We start from the raw sequence: 21,427 nt of genomic DNA, 5'->3' as shown, positions 1-21,427 counted from the left end.
TTACAATTAAGGGAACACTTAAGGGAATACTTGGTACATATTAAATATGATGCATATATATATATATATATATATATATACACCCCCCTCAATAAGACAATTGTATAATATAAAGACAAAGTAATCCTTACCTTCAGGGCAGCTATCTGTTCCTTGAGGTCATTAACATGTGCTGCATTCGTATTCGTTAGTAGCTCCAGCTGCAGTGTGAGGTGTTTTAGCTCAACCTGTTTGATGCTCAAGTCTCTCTGCACATTCTCTAGCTGACCAAGCAAGACCTCAACCTGAGAAAAAGAACATTACTTATTAAATAAAGACTCAAAAACAATATATGCAAAGTGCTATAATTCACCAGCGAGACTAATGGTTTTTAAACGATGGATGATACCCATACATATTTCAACCAAAAGGTGGCACTGCAGCCAAATCTGTCAATCAACAACCACCACTTATCTGTCCCAAATCATCTTGGCTACGGTAAACCACAGCTTTACGAAATAATCTAACAGACCTCTTGCTCTTTGCTCTGTAGACTCTGCTGAGCAGTATCCAGGGCATCCCTAAGCTCCTGGGTGGGGTCACGCATGTTGTCATGGTAACAGTGTCTTGTCTCATCCACTTTGGACTGCAGGGCTGAGATTTGAAGCCTGCTGGACAGCTGCTGCTGCTCCAGTGCCTGCTTATCCTGACAGGAACAGAAGTTCACTGAATTCTTGAGGCAACAACAAAACAAAAAAGCCATGTGCACACTGATTTATAATCTAAACTGAAAGAGTGCATGTTGTTCTTACTTGTGTGAGCTCCTTCTCTCTCAGCTTTGCTCTGTGGAGCTCTTGTTCCAGTTGACTGACAGATCTATTACTCTCAGCACTGTTAAGCAGTGCTTGCTCCAACTCTCTGATTCGCCCGGCTAGCTTGTCTATCTCCTCATTGCGTTCTGCAAGATCGCGTTGGGCTTGCTGATTGGCTGCAAGCAAAGAGGCATGGTCCTCGGTCTTATCTTTGATGACAGCTTGGAGAGTCTCCACCTGCAGAGACAAAGGTAACATCATTTTAGATAACAAATCTCCATAGTTTTAAGGAACAGAGTTGGATTTTCAAACAGAAAACTACTCGTTTTAAAGCTAAATAAGCCATTCCAGATCTGCAGCCACTGAGATGAACACTGAAGTTAAGCCATTCCAGAGAGAAGGGATGTGGAGGTAAAAGACGAATGAAGCATGAAAAAGAAGCAAATGAATATTAGCAAATGGACAATGATATGGGAATGACAAGCACAAGCGAAAAAAAATTAAAAAAAATTAACCTATGGATGATTACACGGTAATAATGATGTAAAATGCACACCATGCACAAGAGTCAGAGGAGCTAAGAGAAGTACGCTATAGTTAGATTTCATACCTGCAGAACCAAGTCCTCAAACTACCGCAATCCATTCAGCACAGGGATAAACACATGGCAATAGTCAGACTCGTTGACAGGCAATGCATTCATCACTTCAATTCAATCAGCAAAACATATCAAATCCACACTCACACACTTCAAATGCAACGTTCTTTTACTATCTTTGAGTGCTGTATCTGAAAATGGAAATACTTTGTATACGTCTGGTCAAAGACATTATTATCCTTCTTCAGGAATCAAATGTGAAAATAATAATAACATCTAAAGGTGATACTTTGCTCTATATGTGATGTCATCTCTCCTGGCGTTAGTTAGGTGATGCCTAAACGAGAATATTCACCTTTACACTGTGTATATATTATTACACATTTTCTATTAAGTTAATGGGCCTCACCCTGTCTCCCTTGCTTTCCAAACTGGCTGTCTGTCCGAGTTGGGTCTCAAGCCTGCGGATTTCCTGCTGGAACTCGTCTCGCTCATGTTCACGCTCCACCGCCTGCTCCTATATGCATAAGAACAAATTGCGTGAAAGACTGTTACCACTGCATTAAGCAGCAACATGAGAGGTTGTCTCTGACACTATCAAATAACAATAGAAAGACATTCAAGTGATAATACAAGATACAATAAAAGCAGCCTGAAGTGTTTGGAAAGCTGCAAATGAATGGGACAAATAAAACAGCAAATTTATGATGAATTATATTTTGGAAGTGTAATAAATGCCATATTTTTAAGCTTTCACATCATTTGAATTGGTAAAAACTCACCTCTATAAACTGACGGTTGTGTTTCAGCTGTTTCTCAAGTGCTTGGACCTGCTGGTGGAGGTCTTCAGTGTGGGTCTGGTGGTGCAGCTCTGACTCCAGGCCCTTGGTTTCCTGATCTTCAAGCTCTCCCTCCATGGCCCTGAGGCGCAGGGACAGCGATTTGTGGTCCTTCTCTGCCTGCCGCTGCAAGTCCAGCCTATCTTGGGTCAAACGCTCCGTTTCTGCCAGCAAAGCTTGAAAAATAAAGAGAGAAGAGCAAGATTAGGACATTTGTTTGGATGTAGATGTATACACACAGAAGAAATTAAAACGCAGACAAGGCATAAAAGAGAAGTTAAATACAGTGAACCCTCGTTTATCGCGGGGGTTACGTTCCAAATAGAGACCGTGATAGGTGAAATCCGTGAAGTAGTAACCTTTTTTTTTTTTACAATTATTATACAATGAAATACTCCATAATACATTGAAACCAAAGAACAAAACCTTTTTACAGGCCCAAGCATTTGTTTAACAAATAAAAGTACTGTATAAATGTTGTTTTTTTACAAATAACTACTGTACTGTAAAATAATAATTTTAATCATCAATACGAACTGAAGGCTTCAAATTGCTGAGATCGGCACCGCCCCACTGCGACCCGAGTCATTGGATTAGAACGGGAGGAAATGAAAAATGATTATGAAAACAAATACAAAGTACAGGAGGACCAATAGTGACTCGTGTATTTCACGGCTCTTCTGACTGAGCCGCTGCATCCTGACTCCGCTCTGCAGCGGTTCTTTCTTCTAAAGCCGGCGGTGCAGGTGTGGTTTTTCGAGAGAAGAACATAGTTATCGGTAGTTGTTGTCGCTCTTTTTTCTTCTGGGCAAAAAGATTCTTATAAACCGACATGCCACCATCGATTATTTTTAATTTGGCAAGCTGTTTTACGTACGTGTACATATTAAACCGCAACTTTATTGACAAACAGGTAGAGAAGAAGCGGAGAGACTGTTTAGCCAATCAGAATGCAGAACACAATGCACGATGCAAATCCGTGAAGCAGCGAGACCGTGAAAGGTGAACCGCGTTATAGCGAGGGTTCACTGTACCTACAATTACACATACTGTGTCTTGGGAAGTACAACAACAACAACAACAAATGACACAACACTCCAAGAAGCTTTGCTACAAACTACTGGCAATGGTAGTATAACACAACAGCAACCTCACACAGCACTGCAAATATATTGCATATTCATCCCCACCCCCTCATCACACACTCATACTCCACTCTGACCCACAAACCTGCGTCAGGATCTAAATTGAGCCAATGGCCTACGGAGAGAAGACACATCTGAGCACAGATATTACATAAGTGTATGGTCGAGCTTTCCAAGTGGTCACGTAACATTCTATGCAGACAGACACACATGATTTCATGCTTCTTACACTCACCTTTTTCCCTCTCCCCAAGCCCAGCAGAGAGATGCTCTTTCTGGCGGAGGAGAATTGTGTGCTCCTCACTGAGCTCCTGATGCTTCACTCTGAGGCTGTCCAGCTCTGCGGTGAGGCCCTGCATCTGATGCAGCTTCACCTTCAGGTCCTCCAGCTCCTCCACAAGCCTCTCTTCCTGATTCTCCTTCTGCTGCAGACACTCCTCTAGAATTGCCTTTTCAGCCACGTAGCCTTCCAGAAGCCCTAAACACATCATGCAAAAGCAAAACGTTTAAATTGAAAGTAAAAAAAACACAAAAAAAACCATATTCCATACACAGCAACACAAATAGCAGATTTAAGTTTAAATATTAGTGCTAGAGCTGAGTTTGGAGCTTAGGCAGAAGAAGGCGGTGTGCGTGTTTGCTCTAACAGGACTTGTCTTATGTTGCCATTGACAGAAACACGGTGCTCACCCTCAGCCTTGTGCAGCTCCAGCTGGAGATGACTCTTTAGCTTGGCGTCCTGATCGAGCTGCTCCAGTAAGAGCTTGTGCTTTTCGAGGAGTTGGGCCGCATCTTCTTTGCCTTGAGAGAACTTCTCCTCCAGAGAAATGTGGACATTGTGAGTCTGCACCAGCTGGACAAAAGTGAGAATCCCATAATTACGAGCCCGTTAAAAACAATGTAAAAACAGAGGGGGAAAAATAAAAACAGGGTTTTGCGTAGGTTAGTGAGGGATTAGTACATCTATGTATCCTTTACCTGTGTATTGGCCTGGTTGAGCAGATCCAGCAGTGTGTCTACAGTGTGACGTAGTCTGCTGCAAGCATTAAGAGCTGCTTCTTCTCCCTCAGGATTGATCTTTGTATCTGAAACCAGCAGACTCTCACAGAGCAGATGTGTCAGCTCCAGGTCCTCTGCTGACAAGTCTGCAACTGAAATACCTGAGAGTCAAAACTAAACTAATTAGTATCTATTCATATATTAAAAAAAAGAAGTAAGAAAAGTCTTCTTGGTCCCTGAAGAACTTATTCTACCCATATGATTGACAAGTATATCTCTAACATAAACCTGTGATCCAGAGTCAGGAAAAAACAAAAAAAAGAAAACAGGTTGACCAACCTGATTCTTCTCTATCTTTGTTGCCCGTTGAGCTCCTCTGTTGAGTTGCTTGCTCAGATGTTTTGGGTTTGGCACTGATCTTTTGTCCAATCAGGTCTTCTGTTGCTATGACGCTGCGCAGCATCTCAATCAGCACCTTCTTCAGTGTTTCATTTGTATGATGAAGCCTGTGTCTGGGAGAACAAGAGTTACACGTCAGACACAGATAAACACATAACAAGGCAAGTGCATGACCATGTTGGAAGTTTTGACAAGTGTCTCAAATATTCCTGAGAAGTCAAAACCAATAATTAAAAAAGGCAAAAATTCAACAATTTAACTCGTTATTTCCAGTAAAATTTCTGACATGGGGTCCACTAAAGTGACAGCAAGATGTGCAGGGCACAAAGTTAAAACACATTGAACATCACTTACCTTTCCTCTTTAGCAGTCTGCAAATCATCAGTGAGCATCTTCAGAAGGTTGCCCCCCTCCTGACTCTCTCGCTCTCTTCGTTGAAGGAGGGTGTCCAAGGTCTCCATCTCTGCTCGTTTCCCTTCTAATTCTCCCTGCAGACACCCAACCTCTGCTCGCAGCTGGAAAAATGAACGAGGGGACACCTTGTTAATTTTTACTAACAACTATGACGAACCCAACAACTTTTTTTCTCAAATTTTTTTATGGCTTGTTTAAAATCTACCTATGTGTACAAGTGAATCCCAGAAAAGGAGAGAAATAACAGACAGAAACAAGGCATGGCAAGACATTCAAACCCAAATTAATATCATGAATACCTCAGACACAGGTTCAATGCCACTTCATTCAGTTTGTTAATAAAACATAGCAAAGTCTCAGTAATAAAAAATGACAAAACCACACACACGCTGTACTAATCAGGCATCCTTGGCAGTAGGACTCTGCTTAAGCTCGAAGTCAGTGCAGCAGTGACGCAAACCAATTTCTGGATAAAGTGCCATATATTAAAGAGAAAGAGCTAAACTGCAAGAGTTTTCTTCCAGATCTCTCGTCATTTTCTTACCTTTTCTTCCTCGGCCTCTCCATTCTGTCCCTCTCCTTTCACCATGTCTTCCCTCTCTTTTTCCCTCTTCCTCCCGCTCCCTCCCAGCAAACACCTCTCATGTAGCCACCTGCCTCGACCAAACAATACTGTTGCCATGACAACAGTACCCTCCCAACCACTCTTAAGCTCTCTTTAGTAACGGCACAGTGACGTGAGGGTGGATGTGTGTGTGTTAATATTGTCCTATAAAGAGTCAAGCTGGACAGCTGCCGTGGAAACGCATATATACAAACAATAGAGACTTTACACCTTCTGTAATGAGACTGCTCATGGATAGAAAGAATACGTTTAAGAATGGGACAGCAGAAATAATACATTCATTAAGTGAAGGTAAAACAGCTATTTTGTTATTAACTAAGGAGGATACACGCAAACAATTAACTTAAAAGTTTCAGTATACTTCAAAGCACCACAACAACCCACAACAAATCAGTGAAGCTTTCTTCAGTTTGACAAAATACATTCAAAAGGTAAAAAAAAAATTAAAAAAAAAAAAAAAAAGAGCAAGAGAAATGTGTATGAACTAAAAAAAAAAATTTTTTTAAACATCACTACCAGCCAGGACTGCCAGTCATGATTTTTTTTTCTGTGATCATTAATCTGCTGATTTTCTTTAAATAATATTTGTCTACAAAAATGAGAAAACAGTGAAAATGACAACCCTGTAGCCCAAGGTGAAATTATCAGATGTTTAACCAACAGTTCAAAACCCAAAAGATATTTATTTAACTATGTCATGAGCCAAAAAGCAGGAAATCTCCACTTGAGAAACAATTGGGAAGTTTTAGCATTTATTGCTTAAAAAATACATAACGTTTGACCTCCGAACACACAAACATAAGACCACCAGATTTGTATTATGATTCAATAATATGAAAATCTCTTTTACAAGATGTAATCTGATGTAAGGGAAAGAAGAAAATCTAGTATATGGATGTCATGCCTTAGCAGAAATATTCATCCTTCACTCCTAATTCTCAGACTTTCTATTTTCAACTACCCTTCAGTTTAAAAGTCACTATAGCTTCTAATTCATATCATAGATTGAACACCCATAATACTAAAAAAAATTTCTCAGGCCTGCCTAGACTTGCCTCTTCCAACTAAACAGCAGGTGACAACCCATTTCAAACTTCCTATCTGAACAAAAAAACAAAACAAAAATCTATATAAAAACCAAAGTATTGTGGACTATGCAGTGATTTCATGTGTGTGCGTGCGTCTAGTACCTGAGCCACCACAGCGTCTAGTTGCTGCAGCTGGGCAGTGAGCTGACTCATTTTGCTGGTGTAGCTCCGCTCCTTTTCCTCTTGTTCAGAAGAGAAGCTCCGCCTCAGATCTTCAAGCTCCGCCTCCTTCTGCCCTTCAAACTCCGTCTTCAAAAAAAGGAGTCATGGAGATACATGAATTAAAAGATGCAGACCACCAACTTAAAAAACTGCACTATACAGTAGGTTTATTCATCCCTCAGATGTCTGGCCATGTCTCACCAGCTTATAGCTGACTACTGGCTTGCACATTTCAGATGGTCAAATGCTAAATGTCTGAAAAAAAAAAAAAAAAAACTACCTTCAGCCTTAAAACCTTCTGCATCAGAGGATAAAAAGCTTAGACCCATCCCATTTAGCCACTGTTCAGATGGCAGCAACACGAACACATGCACGACCCAGCGGCACACAGATTCAGAAAACAAAGAGACAGGCGGACGTGAACACTTCTACATATATGATGGTGGGATTATGAAAAAACTGGGTTTGAATAAAGCTCCAGTGGGACAGAGTCCAAGAGAAAGAACTATCCCGAGCAATGAACTGGTGCAGCTGGGGCTTATTGAGGGCAATGCTGCCGCCGCCGCCACACACACACACACACACACACACACACACACACACACACACACACACACACACACACACACTACAGCTCTCAATAATCCACAGCTATTACATAATAATGTTTCAAACATGCACTCAGAGTCAAATAAATACAAAACTTGAAATAAATGAACTGGGGTAATCAGATGTAACGAGTTAAATGAAACAGCATGGCTGCTTCAAAAGACGTTTTTAATTTAAGCGCTTAATTAAAAAAGGATCCCTCCAAGCTGTCTCATTCTTTTCTCATCTGTCCCAAATTTCACCCGTTTTACCTTCAGCTGATTAATCCTGTCCTGCAGTCGCTCTTCTGATTGGACTTTGAGGAGCTCCGCCTCTTCTAGGAAGTGTTGACGTTGCCTCGACGACTCCTCTTCAAGCTCCCTACGACATGCCTCCAATTCCCGCTCAGAGACTCCTCTCAGCTCCTGCAGCAGACACGTGTATTTCTTTAATGCCACAAATATGCAGTTTCAGAGAAAAATAAAATAAAAAATATCCTAATAAATACTCGGTGTCTCACAGAAATACACCATTATAAAGGATGAACAATGACTCAGTGTAATTCCTTCTCTAATGGGCTGTCACGGGGACCAGAGTGTTCTATTAAAAGCAACTCGCATTTCAGAGCACTTTGAACTTTCATTCACCCTGTAAAAAAAGCACACATCAAAGTAGTGTGACGCTCACTCGTGCGTTAAACACACACCTGTAGCTGGAGACGATGCTGCTTGAGGAGTTGCTCTTTTTCAGTAGTGTAGGTATGTGAAAGCTCCTGTAGAGAAGAGCCGTGTTGCTGCTCGACTTCTAAAACCTGAGAGCGCGCACAAGATGTAAAAACAAATCAAATCTAGCTCATTATGAAAACGTTACCTGAAAAGGCAAAAGTGTCCAAAACCTGACTCCTATGATAACAAAGGCAAATTGATGAAAGGACAATTTTTCATTGCAATAATAATAATAATAATATAACAACATATTGATAGTGATAGTATAGCCAAAACGCATTACCGATAGCCTTCTCAACACATTCTCTTATCAGTGGCAGTCACTGCTTGCGACGACAGTGAATTTAAAGATATCAAACTTTGCATTAGAAAATTAACATTTTCCCTTTATGTCAGCACTACTGACTACGCCATGCAATTATATATACCCATATAGTGATGACATTTAAACCATTGTAACGGGGCACTCCGATTTTGGGAGACTGGAAAACCAAATGTAAGGTAGTACCTGCTTCTTTAGTGTCTCCAGCGCGTCACAGTGTTGAGTATCTAAGGCCTCTTTTTGAGCAGCCAGTTCAGTCTGCAAGAAAAAAATAAAATAAAATCATGCAGAAACATTATACTTTTGTCAACAGTAGAATTTTCAAAAACAGGTATCTTTGTTTATAGACAGAATAATGTCATTAATTAGCTGTATGCCAGATATTAGCCAAGGGTCCAGCACCCATCTTCATTTCTCACCTTATGAACATGGCTCAGCTCTGCTGCCATGGCTCCAAACTTCTCCATGTGTACCCGAGTCAGCTCTTTCCTCAGTTCCTCCCTGATGGACAGCTGCTCTGCGGTGTGACGCTCCATTAGCCGTTTATGTTCTGAAGTCTGGAGATTCAGTTTTTGATAATGTCTCTCTTCAAGCGGCACCATTTCATCACGCAGTGTCTGAGATTCAAAAGACAATGGCATTCAAAATGGCTTTCAAAGAAAAACTTAAACAAAGGCTGTGTAGCTTTGAGGCATTTCAAGCACTGCTTAGAAAAGGCTCAACATTATATTTTCTGTCTCTTTACCTGCACTTCCTTCAGGTAAGTGGCCTCCAAAGTATCCATATTACCCAGCATCCTCTTTTCCAGTTCATCCCTCTCTTCCTGGTGTTTACGAGACAGTTCTGCTTCTAAAGCCTCCAACTGAGCTTGATTGGTCTCCTTCAGATGTTCAAAGTCTTCCTTTCGTTTGGAATTGAAGGCTGCTTCCAAGGCAACAAGCTCAGCGTTGTGCTTAGATTTGAGCTCAACGGCCAAAGCTGCAAGCTGATCTCTGTGACTGGCACTGAGTGAATCTAGTTGTGCTTTGTGTTTGGCATTGAGTGTGTTCATATCGTGGGAGTCTTTGTTCAGCAGTGTTGCTCTCTCATGTTCCTGCTCAGCTTTAAGTTTGTTCTTTAGCTCTGCCACAGACATTTCATATTTCTGGACCAAAAACTGCTCCGACACTGCTTTCTCCTCTGTGAACCTGAACAAAGACAATAAAAAAAAGGAGCCAAAACTATTAAAAGGATTTTCAAGGGTTTTAAAACAGTGCTATCAGTAATGATAAATGATAACCCTTTCCAACTCTTGAGATTTAGGGTAGTGAGTTTACAGACCATTTCCTCAATTGAAAATGTAATAACTTGGTGTTGGATTTTCATTAAAAAAATAAAATAAAATAGTTTTTTAGGAAACCATGTTGGAAATGATCAGAGCATTTAGTTCTACATTTTATATAATAACTAATTAAGAAAAATCAACAATTTTTTTAAACACAAACAAACCAACAATTACTCTGCGATCTAATCTTTGACAAACTCCTAAACCTCCGGCTACAATCAAGACTCTAAGGTCTTGATCTCAGACAGCGCTCACCTCTCTTGAATTTGGCGTAGCTGCTCTTCATGCTCCTGCTGCAGCGGAACAGTGAGCTCCTTGATTTCTACAGACATGCAGTTCTTTGCCTTTTGCAGCTCACTATCGTACTGAGCCTCCAGTCTCTGTCTCACCATTAGGACCTGTGGGCCTAAACAACAAAACTATGAGAAACTGATGGAAAAGTATTGTTTAAATGCATTTCATTTCCAAAATATCTAATCTCATGGGATCTCGTATGTCTTTAAAAAAGTCGTACTCTCGTCATTGTCCAGTGAAATCTGTAGAGACTTTAACTTCTTTTTCTCTTCCCGAAGTGCTTTTTCAAGGCGTGTCCTCTCCATCTCCATCTCCCTGTCAAAGTCTGACCTCAGGCCAGAGATCTCATTTTCGTGCCTCTCTTGAAGCTCTTTTCTCAGTTTCTTCATATCCTCCTGCACATGCTCCCTCTCTTGTTTCAAGGCTTCCTCGAGATGGGCGAGCTCCACAGCAAACTCCCGCTTCAACTACAGCAGAAAAGAACGTATTAAATAACATGGTTTGAACGGTCTCACACTGTGTATGTGTTTTTGTGTAACTGTATGCTGCTTTATAAAAGTACCTTTTGCATTTCTGCATCATGCTGATTACTCAGGGCAGCCAATCTGTTCTTCAAGGTGTGGATGATAGTCATACTTATCTGAAGCTCCTCAGTGTAACACCATATCCTCTGTTCAACCTCAACCTGATTAAAAATCACCAAAACATTGCGTTAAATGGCCCAGAAACTCAATGTTTGATTTGTTTTTGCATATATTACATTATATTCCTCACCTCAACCTGCCTTGCTGCCTCCATATGTACTCTGGTAAGCTCTACAAACAAGATAGTTACATTTTCTTTTAAGTTAACAACTTTACAATACCAAATGGAATGTTTATTTATATTATTTCATAAAATAGTATGCGTGAAGCACCTCGTAGATGACCGTCAGAAAGTTTGGCTTTGACTTGCTCTAAGTCCAGTGCATGACGAGTCTTCATATCCTGCAGCTCTTCGTAGTAATGGTCAGTGAGGTCTGAGCGCACCTGATACACAAGTAATGGTATAAAACAAGTCAGTGAAGGAATAAAAAGGTGCTGTTTGCCAATAACCACTTTAAAATCCTAGCTGGTGTCTGACCTCTCCCAACTCTTCCTTGAAGGAGAGAGCCAAAGAGGATTGCAGATTTGAAAGGTCCATTGTGTGTTGCTCCTCCAGCTGAAGCCGCAAAGTGTCAAGCATTTCCTGAAAGATTTAAGTAACATGACACTTTATATCCCATGCGAAGAAGAACAAAGACGTAACTGCATCACAAACAACTTAATTTTTTTTTCTTTATTTTAAAACATAACATTCATGCATTACTGATAGCAGGTCATATACTGTGCGTGAACCTCTTACCTTTTGTTTCTCCTGTTTTACAGCATTAGAAAGAACACCTTTCTCCTCCTCAGCTTGACCTTCAGACATGGCACTAAAACACAGACCAAATAATTATGTAAGAATGCAAGTGGATGAATCTTATCTTACATACAGACAACTGACATACCCATCATCTGTGGTTTTAAGGAGAGATTCCTCCAAGGCACCTTCTACCAGCTTGATTTGGAGCAGAGCTATTTCCTCTTTGTAGCTGTCTTCTGTTGAATGCAACCGCTTCTCAAAATACCTGAGAGAATGAAGGTAACACATGTATGCGCTTTGTGGGACAGAGTAGCCTGACCAATAAACAAAAAACTATTTCAGTGACATCATTGATTTGAGATTTCAGTTTATATTCTAAATGTTATATTTCAAAACATATCAAATTTCGAGAATAAATGCATCAAGACTTTAAGTGTGTTCCCAAGTGCCTGCTTGTGATCTCATACCTCCTCAGGCTTTCCAGCTCAGCCTCATTCTGCTCTTTAATTTCTTGTTTTTTCTCATTAAACTCTATCTTCAGACGTTCAATGTCATCAACACGAGATGAGCGAGCTAGCAGCTGCTCCTTAAGCTCTGCAAGACGTTGAAGGAGAAAGAGAAACAGGTAATAACAAAATAACTAGAAATACACTCATTCATTGGATGTCAGAGTTCTTAAAAGTTCTCTTTTCCTGTGTGTCATCACTTACAAAGTTAAAGGTAACATTCGTGGGTTTTTTATTTTTTTTATTTTACATACTGCATGTGGCCAGTCTTGAATATCTTAACTGAGTATTTAAATGAAAGCAGAGATGGTGGAAAAAAATTCAAAATTCAAATAAAGAAATTCCAAGGAGACGTCATCCCGGTGTATTAATCTCACCTCCCAACTCCTGACGACTGGTCCTCATGCTCTCCAGCTGGGTCCACAGGTGACCTACTTCTTTTTCTGAGTTCTGTTTGAGCAAGTCCTTCTCCTCTTGTAGGCGCAAAACCTGGTTGACAAAGAAGAAACAACATTTTGAAAAATAAAACATTATCTCTAGGGATTTTAAGATGGATGTTATGGGCAGAAATACATGTCACTAGAAAACTTAATATGAATCATTTATATTTGAATTTGAGTTTTAGACCACATATTGTAAAATTGTACAATTTAAATACTGAAGTAGAAACAATTGTTCGCTGCTTGTTTATTCCAAATAAACTAAGTATGCGTCAGTAAATTTATTTAATTATTGTTAGAAACTTATTTGGTTCTCGACTCCATGTGTTAGTGAACTCACCTCTTGCTGCAGTTGCTGCTCTTTCTCCTCTAGGCGGAGTGCTTGCTGCTCTTTCTCCTGCAGCACTGTCTTATGACTAGAAACCAGCTCCTCCAACAAACCTAGTCAGTATCAACAACACAGGAAGAAAACCATTGGCAATTTGTATAAATTATGGCACTCAAAAACATGACAGGTAAAAATAAATAAATATATAAAGCAATATGTTACATATGAATGAGCATAATTTAATATCACACACTAATCTTTGCAAATTTTTTTGTATTTGCAGAAATAAGGTATTTAAAAAAAAAATTAAAAAAAAGACTTCAGAAGATTGTGCCGGCTTTATGGAAGTATGCACTCTGGGTGAGGAATAAGAGGAGAGATGCAACTCACAGGCAGCACCATTTCTGTCAGCCCAGGCTAGTTTCAGCTCCTCCTCTCGTTTCTGGGTCTGTTCTTTGGTGGAGGTTTGGTGTTCCTCTAGTCTGTCCTTTGCTTCCTGCAGCTCTGCCTGGGTCTGGGACAGAGCTGCCTGGGCTTCACTTAGAACTTTGTTGGTCTCGGTGAGGGAGGCCCAGGCACTGGTGAGTTCTGTCTGGGTGGCAGCGAGGGTGTTCTGAACCTCTGAGAGGGATGTTTGGAAGTTTGCCTGGGTGCTCTCAGCCTGTTTCTCCCACTGTGCCCTTAGAGCCTGGAAGAAAATGGCAGCACCAATGTTTAAAACCCTTAATAGCTTTTCAAAATTGCAGTAATAAAATGAAATATTTGCATAAAAATTTAATAAAGCTTTACCTGTATCTCTTTGGCCTGCTTTTCATCCATTAAAGCTCCCTCTTCAGCAACACAAGCTTCCCACTGCTGCCTCAACTCATCTGAAAATACAGGCACACAAAAGGATTCACGAGGTGCAAGAGTGTGAAGGTTGCATCTCTCATTGAACTATGCTTTTACTGAACAAGCTACTAAAGAATGAGGCTGATTCATCCGCAGCCATAATGGTCCACATGTTGAGCAAACATGTCTGACTCACTAATTTCTTGTTGGTGCAGTTCACGCAGTCTCTCCTGCTGCTGCTGGTTCTGTTGGGTGATCTGGTCCAGTTCTGACTGATGGCGGGCCTGCAGGACAGCACTTTCCTGGACAAATGTTTCCCTCATGGAGGCCTGGACCTTAATGAGAGCAGACTCCTGCTCCTGGTTTACTGAAGAGGGCTCCAGTTGGGATGTGTGGGCTGTGGTCAGGCTCAGACGCAAGGCCTCAAGCTCAAAGGTCTTTTGCACCTAGAGGAATAAAACCACAAGATATAGTTTGTTTGCGATTTTTTTTTCCTGAGTCAATTTGTGACTGCTTGTGCATGGAAAGCAAAGGATGCGTGTTACATTGAGATTGTAGCCGACACCATTTCCACCACAGCTATTTCCATCGGGTTCAAAGAAGAACAAACCTCTAAATCTCTGAAGTTACAGAGGTACCAATACATTTTTGTGATTATGAATTTGTTACTACGCAAGGTAGGAAAAAATGGTAAGGAGACAGAAAAAAAGTGATATTTTCCAACATGCATAAGGCTTTGTGTTTGTATATGTTACCTGTGCCTGCAGCAGTTCAGCCTGGTGGGCAGCCTCCATGCTCTCCCTGAGCTCCAGGGACACATATGCTCTGAGCTGACTAACCTCCTCATTGTGTTTGGTAGTCAGCTCTGACATCATCCTCTCATGCTCACGCTCAGTTACCTGAGGAAAAGGCAGAATAGGGGTAAAAAAATTTTTATTTTTTTTAAAACATGAATTATATAGGTAAGATTGGTAAAATCATGTGAGCACTTCACTCTTGGTAAGGAACGCTCCAATAAAAATCTCCTTTTAGCGATACCTGTTTGATTAGGCTGATCTGTCGCCTCTGTTCTTCCTCCATACTGGCCTGTTGCTTCAGCAGCTCTGTCTCCAGGTGAGCATTCAATTCAGAAATCTGGGCATTCAAGCAGATAAACATATCAAGGGAATTACAAGCGAAAAGTATAGCAGCAGGTCTGCATAATCTTCATTTATTTTATTGAGAAAAAAAACATTTAAATGCAAATCAAATTACTCAAGAGTGGTACATTGGTGCAGTTTTTAAATCCCACCTCTTGTTCATGTTTCTTCATCAGGTCTTTAATCTCCTGCTGGTGAGATTCCTCAAGTCTTTCTGTAGCCTCCTCCAAAGTCAGGTTGTGCTTCTCCATGACAGCCTTCATCTCTTCTTCCTTCTCCTTCATCCGCTCTTTAAACAGATGCGTCACATCAACGAGCTCTTTCGCCTTCTCCTGTCTCTCCTCTTCCCATTTCTCCTTCTCTTCAGCAAACTGTAAAAATAAATGTGTATATCATATGAATTGCTAGACATGAGTAATTCAAATAGTGAATCATATGCTATGCCATTATATATCTCACCTCAACATCCTTGGCTTTCAGCATGTTCTCAAACTGTTCAAGTTCCTCCTCAAGGACTTGTTCCATTTTTTTTATCCGTTCATCCATCTCTTCTTCTTTTGTCCTGTGCTCAGACAGATCCTGGGCCTCGTCCAAACGGGCCAGGTTTTGTCTCAGACAGAAGATCTGAGATTCCAGCTCATTCTTCTCTTTTTCCGCACAATTCAGACTGTCATTGCTTTTCTGCAGCTCTTTTTGCAGTCTCTCCACTTCTGTTTGGACATTTTGAATCGTCACACGTGTTGTTTCAAGCTCCTTTAATACCGAGTCAAGCTCCGTAGTCCTTTGACTTAATAGGGATGATGTGGTTTTATGTTCCATTTTTGTCTCCTGTAACTCTGACATGAGATGCTCAAAGTGGGCCTTGAAAAAAAGACAAGAAAATAAGTTAAACTTTTTGTTGAACACAAATTTTTCTTATCAATCCCCAGCCTCTAATTTTTTTAGTACAAAAGTGTTACTGCTGCTCCAGTAAGTAAACAATTGTGTGCAGTGACTAGCATGTTTCTATTTTTATTAAGTTGCTAAACAAATGCACATATTATCCTGGTATACCTGTAGTGTTTGCAGCTGGTTGTCATCTCTGCGTTTTGAGCCATCTTTAGCAGAGTCTGCAGTCGGCTTTATCTCCTGCAGAGACGATGCCAACAGCTCCTGCTGTTTTTGATGAGACAGGAGTGCAGCCTCTGTTTCCTGCTCCTTCGTCAGCTCCCCTACTAGTTTATCTACTTCCCCTGATGGAAAGGTAGCAGTGACGAGCAGCAAAGTTTCAGCCTCCTCCCCCGTCAACATTACTGCCCTCTCCTTTTCCCGCTCTTCCAAAAAGGCACTAAGTTTATCCTTAAGATTGTCTTGTTCATGAGCTTTCAAGTTCATTTCCTCCTCAACATGTCTCCTCCTCTCTTTCTCCTCTTCAAGTTCCCAGAGAGCTTGTCTGAGTTCTTCTGATACTTGGGACCACCTGAACAGACAGATAATTTTGAAATGCTTAATCGAGTCACAGAATCAAAGAATAGCTTTGATTAACTAGTCAAAACAAGTAGTAAATATAATTTTATACAATTTAACAGTTGCAGAAAAATGTAGCCCCAGTACGTGAACTTCTTAACCAAATGTTTTATGTTGTTCTAGTGCAGTAACCAGGTAAAGTATTACCATCATACATGTTGTATTTAATGGAGAAATTTCACCCTATTCATTTTGATACCCCAAATTTCAATTAGCCCAACAACATATGGAATAGATGTAATCTGGTACGAACAGATTTAACGTGGTGCAAAAATTTACTTCATTTGTTTGAGAAAAGAAACATTTTAGACAATGAGAATCTTTTGCCCTGAAATTTTAACTGACAGAGGCACAACTAAATTGAGCACCAATCATTTTACAAAAAAACAACAACAAAGAAAACTAGCTAATTTTACATTATAAGCTTGATTACCTGCTCCTGGCCTCCTCCAGCTCTTCAGCACTCTTGATGACTTCCTCCCTTAACACATTCAAGTCCCGGTCCTTACTAGCCAGCTCCTCATGTAGTTCTCCACACTGCTGATTCAGCAGTTCTTTTTCCAAGTCCATCCCATCAAACTCCTGCTCGGACATTTTACTAATCTCCATTGCTCCCGAAGTGGAGCTGTGAGGCCACTGAGACTGAGGATTGGAATTATCAGCCACGGGGACGTAGTACTGCGAGCCAGAGTTATTGGGGACGTCGGCATTTTCTTCAAAAAGACGCTGTGAAATTGACAATAGAGACTGATCTCCAAACACTTCGCTGTTCAGCTCAAAACTGAAGAAAGGAAGAAAAACATGTAATTATGAGACTGTAAAATAAACACATGTAATAAAGCCTGTAAGGAAACACATGTAGATATTGCTGCAATAGTGAAATAATAGTTTCTCTCACCTGCAGTCTGCAGAGATGTCCAGCTGACTGCACTTTTCAAGGCTATCATTCACCACTGAATAGTGAGAGCATTCAAGGGGAGCCGAAGACAAGTAGCGCTCCATCAGATTATCCCCAGGTATTGATGCATTCATACTGTCCTGATCAGGTCCACTTTCCAGATAGACCGCATCTCTACTAATCGTCTCATCAGAGCAAAAAACAGCCTTTGCTTGGTTCTGACGGTTCTTAGAAGCTTTGAGTCCATTAACCTCCTCCTCTCTAAACTTAAGTTCTTTCTCCCTCTCGTCCAACAGCTGCCTGACTCGCTCGACCTCCTCTCTGTGCTCCTCCTTGAGTCTCTTCATCTCCTCCTCAAGACTCTGGAGACGAAGGGCAGAGCTGGCATCCTCCTCACCAAATCTCCTCTCAACATCTTCCTCCTCCTGAAGCCTTTTCCTCAGCTCCAGCACTTCTTGGTTTAGCTTCTCCTTCTCCTCTTTGTACTGCTGCATCACAAGGCACTGAGTTTGGACTTGGCTTAAGTGGGTCTGGAGGTTCTGCAGTTGTGTCTCCCTTTCTTTTCGCTCCTCCTCCCACCTTTGCTTCTCCTTCTCCAGTAACGAAAGCACTTGTTGATTTTTCTCCATCTCCTCTGCTAGTTCGGCACATATGCGCTGGCTTTTCTTCCTCTCTTCTTCTAGCTCAGCCCTCAGCTTGTGCAGAACCGAGTCGGTCTCAGTGTCGCTGTCAGTGCTGAAACCAGACTGGGTACCAGGACTTGCATTTCCTGATTCCTCAGATGGTGCCTCTTTATGACTGATGTTTGCATCTTGGGAGGAATGGTGAGGCTGCCGATTATGAATGTTAGGGTCTTCAGCACCTGACTGACTTTTGATTCGTAGAAACTCCACACTGGTCTGTGTAAAAGACAATACAAGAATTATGTAAGGGAAGTTGTTATGCACGAGTTATGAAGAGAACTTTTTTTCTTTTTTTTTTGAAGCTAACAATAATCCTGAAGTGCTACCACATGTTTCGCTTTGTGTGGCACTTACCTGCTGGAGCTGCCTCTGCAGCGCCTGAATCTGTCCAGCGAGTAACTGTGCCTCCAGTTGTACCTGGTCTCTACTGCCCAGGGCCTCTTGTAGGTTGGAGCTGAGTTTGGAAATTATTTCATTACGCTTCTCCACAGCCTGTTGTAACAGCTGCAAATAGAATAAAAAGAATAGGTCAATTTCATAAGCCAACAAGACAAACCAACTCTTACAGATTATTGTAGAGCAAAATACACAAAAATGACAAAAAACTATGTGACACTATAGTCAAGCCCATTTAAGATCCGAAGTTTACGTTTACATAATGTAAGACATTTCGCCACATTTCCATGACCCGAAAACACCCTGCAACCTCATTCCTCCACACAAACCTTCATATCATAGATGAACTGTACTGCATATTTGGATTGGAGCAGCCATGCAGAAGAGGAGACCTTTACATTCCCCATGGGTTAGTGATGACACGGAAACTAACAAATCACCTGTCTCGCACTCGAGGCAAGAACATAAGACTTTAATTGTCTTAGTGGGTAAACAAAGCAAGACGACAAATTTACAGCAAAGGACCAAACAGATCCAATTAGAACGTGACACATCATGTACACAAGACTGATTTAACGAGCAGTTTCAGAGCCCAGTTTTTAGAGTGTGAATATAAGGTTTAGGATTAAGATGTCAAGTATATAACAGTATTCGTGACATTAAACTTACTTTGCAAGTCATTTTGAGTCATACGTAAGCCCGGTTGAATTTTTAACAGCAACACCAAAATAAGACCACAAGGAAAACCTTCAGTGAAAATGTACTGAATTATGTCATATAAAAGTGTTTTAGTCATAAAATGCACATGCAACATATTATAACATAAAAACATTAAGAATTTGATATCTTATGTAAATGTCTAACTGATTTACCTTGAGCTGCTCTTTGCCAGTAAGTGTAGCCAACTCCTCTTCTCTCAAGTCTTCCACAGGGGACAGACTTTGCTCCAGGGTGGGGGACTGATCCTTCTGCTGAACCTCTGATCCCTCTGGCTCTTGGGGTTCCTACAGGATCAAACCGTAATACAAATCAAATTTTAACAATGGCTACAAAAATGTCAGTACAAAACCATGTGCTACAAATATGTGCATTAATTGATTGTGAACTTTCCCTTTAGAAAGGAAGTAAATAGTGCTACAGTTAAACCTGCCGAGGTTGCTATGACAACATGCCCTACAGGCAATGTGATGGTTAGTGACCCATTTCTCTAATGTATGTTTACGAGACAGGGGGCACAGACCCCTTGTTAAAGCATATAGTGCGCAAACAAAATTGGTAAAAATGCTGGAGGTCAAGTAATGCGAACCGTGAACAAACCTGAGTGAAGTCAAGATAATTGTGTCATGAAAATTCTCAGTTGTTTTAATTAAACTAGTAGTCTTGAGGTCCACACAAATCTAATTTCCTCAGTCTCTTCTGTTACTCCTTAATGATGCACGGTTGATCATCTCTATGCATTCAGTGGTATACCTGGTTGGTGTTGCTGTTCAGCTCTGTGGCACTGGCTGATGAAAGAGCAGGTTCTACGTGGCCATCTTGCGTTGAGCTGTCATTCTGCGAGACAGCCTGGCCCTTCCTCTTCGGCGTCTTTTTCGCCGCCCCCGCACCGTTGCTTTTCGCCCGCTTCTGTCTGAAGCTAGCAAGCTGCGCAGGAAGGACAGTGAGAGGTAGATGGACACATAGGTGAGGACCACCGAGCACCACCACACTATCAGCATGGTGAAGCTTAAGGGTGAAAGGTGACAACAGATTACAGTCCAGATTTATCTTCTCAAAATTTTTTGAAATAAATATATAGGAAAGTAATCAAAACATTATTCTGAAGCCCTATGCGTACACGTTGTTGATAGTCCACAATGTAGAAAGAAAAACAGATTGGAAGACCTTATTTTGATGAGTCAGTTGTGCAGCAAAAAATAAAGCCCAACAAAGAAAGAAGAAATCCCAAACTCAAATCCAAAATAGACTGCACCATAAACTGACAAGGTATCCAAGTTCAGAAGGAGGTGATGATCCTAAATATTCTCATATCTCCAGAGGACTGTAGCAGGCCCATGAGAAGAGCAGATTTTAGTGACACACATTGCACAACCTCTCAGCAGACCAGAAACAGAGCGAGGTTAAAAAAGTACACATTTGTTTCAGTTTTCATTTTTCATCTTGTAGAAAATGTCACAATCAGAGAGATGCAGACTGGAGTGTTTTTAAAGCATCTAAACATCTTCGCTGAAGTCATGAAAGGACAAAAACATCAAGAATCTAAACTTGAGAAGTTCATCCACAGTGAAAAACATAATCCTCAATCAAGCCACAATATTGAGCTTGAATTCCAGAGGGACCGATTTGGTACAAATTCACCTCAGGCTGTTTCTCTTTGCAACACAATCCTCCTCTTTTTAAAATCGCTGCCCCTTTCCTCTCTCTCTCTTCTTTAAGCAGCTTAAATCAGATTACGGCAGTTCACATTGTGACGGAGATCCTCATAGAGCTCTCCATCAATATCCGACAGTCAATCATTGACTTCCTCTCTTGCTGGTGGTCAGACCTGTCAATTCTTCCTCATCGAGGCACTTGCTCTACTGTCCAGATGTAGATCTTCCAGTCTGCAGGCAACGGCACAGTCGGCCCAACCTCTCATCCTAAAACTCGCTGCCACAGCCAACCGACTGAGCAGAAGGATCCACAAACTCTGTATGGAGGATAGCATGTGCCTAGATTAAGGAAAGAGGGTGGAGACTGGGAGATGCATTCACACGGAGAGGAGGAGACAGTGCTCTGTGTGTGGCGAGCAGCATCAGAGTGTGCATGCTCAATTCGATTTCTGATTACATGGCCTCAGGAGAACTACTTGTTGCTTTGTGCTATAAGTCACATACATGATGCTTGAAAACATTGTGCATGCATGTGTGCCCATGTTTATTCTGATGACATGTTACATGCCAAGTCATATAACCACATTGTAGGTTTTCCTTTGTACTTCCACCCAGTACCATGAAATGCA

General features: G+C 41.1%; 1 protein-coding gene across 7 annotated transcripts in view; it reads right to left on the bottom strand.

Moving 5' to 3' along the window:
* pcnt (pericentrin) overlaps positions 1 to 21,427 on the bottom strand; it is a 34,368-nt gene that overhangs the window by 10,595 nt on the left and 2,346 nt on the right. For 4 of the 7 annotated variants that reach the window (XM_069707249.1, XM_069707250.1, XM_069707253.1 and 1 more), the window contains 41 exons: positions 19,897 to 20,070; positions 19,299 to 19,430; positions 18,385 to 18,534; positions 17,348 to 18,246; positions 16,883 to 17,230; positions 15,997 to 16,402; positions 15,403 to 15,804; positions 15,096 to 15,314; positions 14,843 to 14,938; positions 14,560 to 14,703; positions 14,001 to 14,250; positions 13,763 to 13,842; positions 13,364 to 13,661; positions 12,986 to 13,086; positions 12,583 to 12,694; positions 12,167 to 12,293; positions 11,845 to 11,964; positions 11,697 to 11,769; positions 11,436 to 11,540; positions 11,230 to 11,341; positions 11,088 to 11,128; positions 10,876 to 10,998; positions 10,534 to 10,780; positions 10,275 to 10,425; positions 9,441 to 9,882; positions 9,115 to 9,312; positions 8,882 to 8,953; positions 8,355 to 8,459; positions 7,921 to 8,073; positions 7,001 to 7,147; positions 5,126 to 5,286; positions 4,712 to 4,884; positions 4,352 to 4,533; positions 4,064 to 4,226; positions 3,609 to 3,851; positions 2,172 to 2,404; positions 1,799 to 1,906; positions 1,402 to 1,422; positions 792 to 1,028; positions 512 to 685; positions 132 to 284 (listed from right to left, as the gene is read on the bottom strand). In XM_069707249.1, the coding sequence (XP_069563350.1) occupies positions 132 to 284; positions 512 to 685; positions 792 to 1,028; positions 1,402 to 1,422; positions 1,799 to 1,906; positions 2,172 to 2,404; positions 3,609 to 3,851; positions 4,064 to 4,226; positions 4,352 to 4,533; positions 4,712 to 4,884; positions 5,126 to 5,286; positions 7,001 to 7,147; positions 7,921 to 8,073; positions 8,355 to 8,459; positions 8,882 to 8,953; positions 9,115 to 9,312; positions 9,441 to 9,882; positions 10,275 to 10,425; positions 10,534 to 10,780; positions 10,876 to 10,998; positions 11,088 to 11,128; positions 11,230 to 11,341; positions 11,436 to 11,540; positions 11,697 to 11,769; positions 11,845 to 11,964; positions 12,167 to 12,293; positions 12,583 to 12,694; positions 12,986 to 13,086; positions 13,364 to 13,661; positions 13,763 to 13,842; positions 14,001 to 14,250; positions 14,560 to 14,703; positions 14,843 to 14,938; positions 15,096 to 15,314; positions 15,403 to 15,804; positions 15,997 to 16,402; positions 16,883 to 17,230; positions 17,348 to 18,246; positions 18,385 to 18,534; positions 19,299 to 19,430; positions 19,897 to 20,070 (7,875 nt within the window). The remainder of the gene's footprint in view (positions 1 to 131; positions 285 to 511; positions 686 to 791; positions 1,029 to 1,401; positions 1,423 to 1,798; positions 1,907 to 2,171; positions 2,405 to 3,608; positions 3,852 to 4,063; positions 4,227 to 4,351; positions 4,534 to 4,711; positions 4,885 to 5,125; positions 5,287 to 7,000; positions 7,148 to 7,920; positions 8,074 to 8,354; positions 8,460 to 8,881; positions 8,954 to 9,114; positions 9,313 to 9,440; positions 9,883 to 10,274; positions 10,426 to 10,533; positions 10,781 to 10,875; positions 10,999 to 11,087; positions 11,129 to 11,229; positions 11,342 to 11,435; positions 11,541 to 11,696; positions 11,770 to 11,844; positions 11,965 to 12,166; positions 12,294 to 12,582; positions 12,695 to 12,985; positions 13,087 to 13,363; positions 13,662 to 13,762; positions 13,843 to 14,000; positions 14,251 to 14,559; positions 14,704 to 14,842; positions 14,939 to 15,095; positions 15,315 to 15,402; positions 15,805 to 15,996; positions 16,403 to 16,882; positions 17,231 to 17,347; positions 18,247 to 18,384; positions 18,535 to 19,298; positions 19,431 to 19,896; positions 20,071 to 21,427) is intronic. The other 3 variants (XM_069707252.1, XM_069707254.1, XM_069707251.1) reach the window with 2 other exon arrangements.

This window comes from Brachyistius frenatus, unplaced genomic scaffold (genome assembly GCF_029030835.1).
Source record: "Brachyistius frenatus isolate BFR_SWC_R1_liver_20210118 unplaced genomic scaffold, ASM2903083v1 Contig_67, whole genome shotgun sequence".
NCBI lineage: Eukaryota > Metazoa > Chordata > Actinopteri > Embiotocidae > Brachyistius > Brachyistius frenatus.
This window is presented reverse-complemented; position numbering and strand designations above follow the sequence as displayed.